The sequence below is a fragment of the Habropoda laboriosa genome, unplaced genomic scaffold, assembly GCF_001263275.1.
Source record: "Habropoda laboriosa isolate 0110345459 unplaced genomic scaffold, ASM126327v1 scaffold210, whole genome shotgun sequence".
Taxonomy (NCBI): Eukaryota; Metazoa; Arthropoda; class Insecta; order Hymenoptera; family Apidae; genus Habropoda; species Habropoda laboriosa.
The window spans coordinates 210,376-214,339 of NW_017100373.1; the positions used below are offsets into that span (position 1 = coordinate 210,376).

At 39.7% G+C, this 3,964-nt stretch overlaps 1 protein-coding gene across 1 annotated transcript in view; it reads left to right on the plus strand.

The window, feature by feature from the left end:
• LOC108574826 (probable chitinase 3) overlaps positions 1–3,964 on the plus strand; it is an 11,231-nt gene that overhangs the window by 2,948 nt on the left and 4,319 nt on the right. The window contains 10 exon segments of the mRNA XM_017937473.1: positions 1–193; positions 259–487; positions 552–740; positions 819–1,128; positions 1,244–1,485; positions 2,179–2,543; positions 2,618–2,950; positions 3,030–3,198; positions 3,277–3,488; positions 3,571–3,912. The exon segment at positions 1–193 is cut by the window's left edge and continues 34 nt beyond it. Coding sequence (XP_017792962.1) covers positions 1–193; positions 259–487; positions 552–740; positions 819–1,128; positions 1,244–1,485; positions 2,179–2,543; positions 2,618–2,950; positions 3,030–3,198; positions 3,277–3,488; positions 3,571–3,912 — 2,584 coding nt within the window.

The following is a 3,964-nucleotide window of genomic DNA, read 5'->3' on the forward strand; positions in this document are numbered from 1 at the left end:
GCTCACGCTGGCTGTCGCGCTATCAGGATACAAGGAAGTAATTGACAGAGCCTACGAGATACGAGAAATTTCCGAACTGGTGGATTTCATGTCTGTGATGACTTATGATTATCACGGAGCATGGGAATCAAAAACTGGACACTTATCACCACTGTTTGGAAGTACTGATGATTTAAATCCGTACTATAATGTCGTGAGTATTTTATTCTAAGGATACTTCTTATGAAATATGAAGTATTTACTATTAAATTCTTTCAGAATTCCACGATGGAATACCTGCTTAATCTTGGAGCAGTCAAATCGAAGCTTTTAGTAGGTATTCCCATGTATGGACAAGCTTATAGACTATCCAGTGAAGATCTAACTAACATTGGTGATCCAGCTACTGGGCCTGGGACTGCAGGAGAGTTCACTAAGCAACCAGGAATGCTGGCATATTACGAAATCTGTGATTCAATCAAGAATAAGCGTTGGAAAGCTGGACAAGGTAAAATTAGAAGATTCTTAGGGACTACCTGTTGCTTGGAACGGATTCAAATATTCTTTTTTAGGTCCAAGTGCCTATTATAAAGACCAATGGGTAGGATATGACGACAGGGAGAGCGTTTATGCAAAAGGAAGATACATTTTGCAAAACGGATACGGAGGTGCTACTTTGTGGACAGTGGATCTGGATGATTTTTTAAATCGTTGCTGTTTGGAGACTTTTCCCTTATTGAAGAGCATAAACCGTGCCTTAGGTAGATGAATTACATGTTCAAAAGTCTTTCTAATCTCTTCAAAACATAAAATTATGCATAAAAATTATTTGATCGTAGGACGTTTGAAAAATAAATCTTCTGAGGGGTGTCAACGACCACCAGAACCAGTCACACCGCAGCCCCCTACTCTGACGACCCATAGTGATGCTGTAGAAGATACTCCAAGACCAACTACGCCAATGACAAAGCCAACAACGTGGCCAACATGGACAAATGGACAAAGTACAACAACCCAACAGACCACCAGGACAACGTGGCCATCTTGGACTTGGAAACCAACCAGTAAACCAATTTCTACAACGCAGAGTAGCCCTACTTTTTCGAGTCAGTCTATTAGTAGTATCTCCTCTACCTGGACTTCGACTAGGTACTTTTACACGCGCGCGCGCACATGCGCGCAGATGCGTATTTCTGTACATATGTACATTTTGATAAATTAATGTCTTATGCATATGTGGCTTTTATTGGTGGAAAAAATGTAGACCAACAACGGAGGGACAGACAGTTGAAATCACAGAAGGTACAGAGAAACCAACAAATACTTGGAAGCCAGGATTATCGTGTATAATTGGAGAATACGTACCAGATCCTGACAGCTGCAACAATTACTTCAGATGCGTGCTTGGCGAGTTGCAGCGTGAACAATGCGCGCCTGGATTACACTGGGACGCCAGTCGAGGCATCTGCGATTGGCCTGCAGTTGCGAAATGTCAAACAGAGACTGGTAATGCTATTTATTTATTCTTATCAGGTAGAATTTTTCTGAATTGATAGAATGAGGAAATGTATTCATCAGGATGTCTTCTGACTTAACAATCATTTTTGAATGTTCAAATTTTTTAATTTTCAAATATTCAAATATTCAAATATTCAAATTTTTAAATATTCGAATATTCAAATGCATAAAAAAATTTTAAATTAATCTTAAATGATATTTATGTAAAATGCAGAGAGAACTCGAGTTTCTTTGCTTCCTATGTGATAAGAGAATTGCACGGTGTTTTATTCCGCATAACTTCGTCAAGAATGTCATTAACAAACGCAACGATCCACTGGTAATAGCACAAACCTGTTTGTTCTCACCGCGGCATCTCTAAAGATCTTCACTCCTGCGCAAATTTTTGCACCTGTTTAGTAACCGCCACCTCCAGGCAATGCTTGCATCTTCCCTCTATAAGTTATTCAGTGTCACTGAAGATACTGTACTGCTCGTTTCTTTCTCCTTGATGTCCGTCTAAACGTTAAAGGATGGTACCATCCTGCTTCACTTACTTAATTCTCATTCTAGTCTCGATTAATCCCATTTATATGCAGATGTATAAAATTTCTCTTCCACTTGGCACAAGTACATCGACAGAAGTAAAAAAAAAAAAATAATTCATTCAAAAAATAAATAGTAATAATTCTATTTGATTAGATCGTGTGACCGAGAAACCATCATGGACCACAGTGAGAACTACCACTACCACAACTACCACTCTAAAACCCACCACAGCATCAGTATGGTGGTCTTCTCCGAAAGCTACCACTCAAAAACCTATGACGACGGAAGATCTTGATCCGAGACCAGGAAAGAACTGTGAACATGGCCAATATTATTCCCATCCAAACTCTTGCACCGGTTTTCTAGTTTGTGTGAATGGAAATCTGCTTTCTCAGCAGTGTGGCCCAGGATTGAATTGGAATAATGAGAAGAACATGTGTGATTGGGCCTTCAAGAACCCTTGTATTCAAAAACCAACGAAAAGCGCTTCTCTAATATCTTCAAGTCCCAAATCCACTGTAAGTAACACCTCCAATTAATCTTTCAACTATAATACAACATTTCAGAAACTTCAAATCGTTGTTTCTTTCAGCCATGTACTCCTGATAGTTATACACGTGTCCCAGGAGACTGTGAAAGCTTCCAGGCGTGTCTATGGGGTCGTTACGAAGTGTTTCATTGCGCTCCAGGCTTGCACTTCAATCAGAGATCCAGAATATGCGACTGGCCAGCTCGTGCCAATTGCCAGAACGATTTTGACTCTTCCGAGAAAGGCCAAGAATTGACTACACCTATACCAGTTAATCGTCCAACCGTTTCCAACAGCGAAAAACCTTGGGAGCCAAGCACCACTCAGGCAACCACCACTTTATCACCTACATTGATAAATCCTGACAAAGTTTCTCCTCTGTCTGGATATTACAAGGTAAAATTCATTTGCAATTATTTGTATATTTGTAATAAAGTGTTATCTTTATTCATAATGATTTGTTCTTGTTCCTTAGGTCGTATGTTACTTTACCAATTGGGCTTGGTACCGAAAAGGTATTGGACGTTACATCCCGGAGAACATCGATCACACTTTGTGCACCCATATCGTTTATGGATTCGCTGTTTTGGATTATTCAAACTTGATGATCAAGGCTCATGACTCTTGGGCAGACTACGACAATCGTACGAAGTCATTTATTTGAAATATATCGATATGTTCCTAAATGAAAAATATAAAAATGCAAATTCTTCTTCCAACAGGTTTCTATGAGCGCGTCGTTGCATACAAGAAACGTGGCTTGAAGGTGTCGCTTGCTCTTGGAGGCTGGAACGACTCTGCTGGAGACAAGTATAGTCGTTTGGTGAATAATCCTGCTGCTAGGAAGAGGTTCATCGAACAAGCCCTCCAGTTCATTGAGAAATACGATTTCGATGGGCTTGATTTGGACTGGGAGTACCCAGTCTGCTGGCAGGTATATGTGATTATATTTCTTTCTCATTTTTTACAAATTACTTTTTACATAAAAAATTAGTACAATTATATTGTTGATGTAGGTTGATTGCAAAAAGGGTCCAGTCTCAGATAAACAGGGTTTCGCACTATTACTCAAGGAACTCAGCGAAGAATTCAAACCCAGAGGACTGTTACTCAGCTCAGCTGTTTCGCCTAGCAAGCAAGTGACTGATAAAGGATACGATGTCCCAGCCTTGGCCAAATATTTAGACTGGATAGCAGTAATGACATATGACTTCCATGGGCAATGGGACAAAAAGACGGGCCACGTAGCTCCTCTTTATTACCACCCTGACGATGACTATTTCTACTTCAATGCAAACTATTCTATCAATTATTGGATCGCTAAAGGGGCTCCTCGTAGAAACATCGTCATGGGTATTTTCTTCACTGAAAATATAAATTAAAAATCCACATATTCCACTGCATTAATTT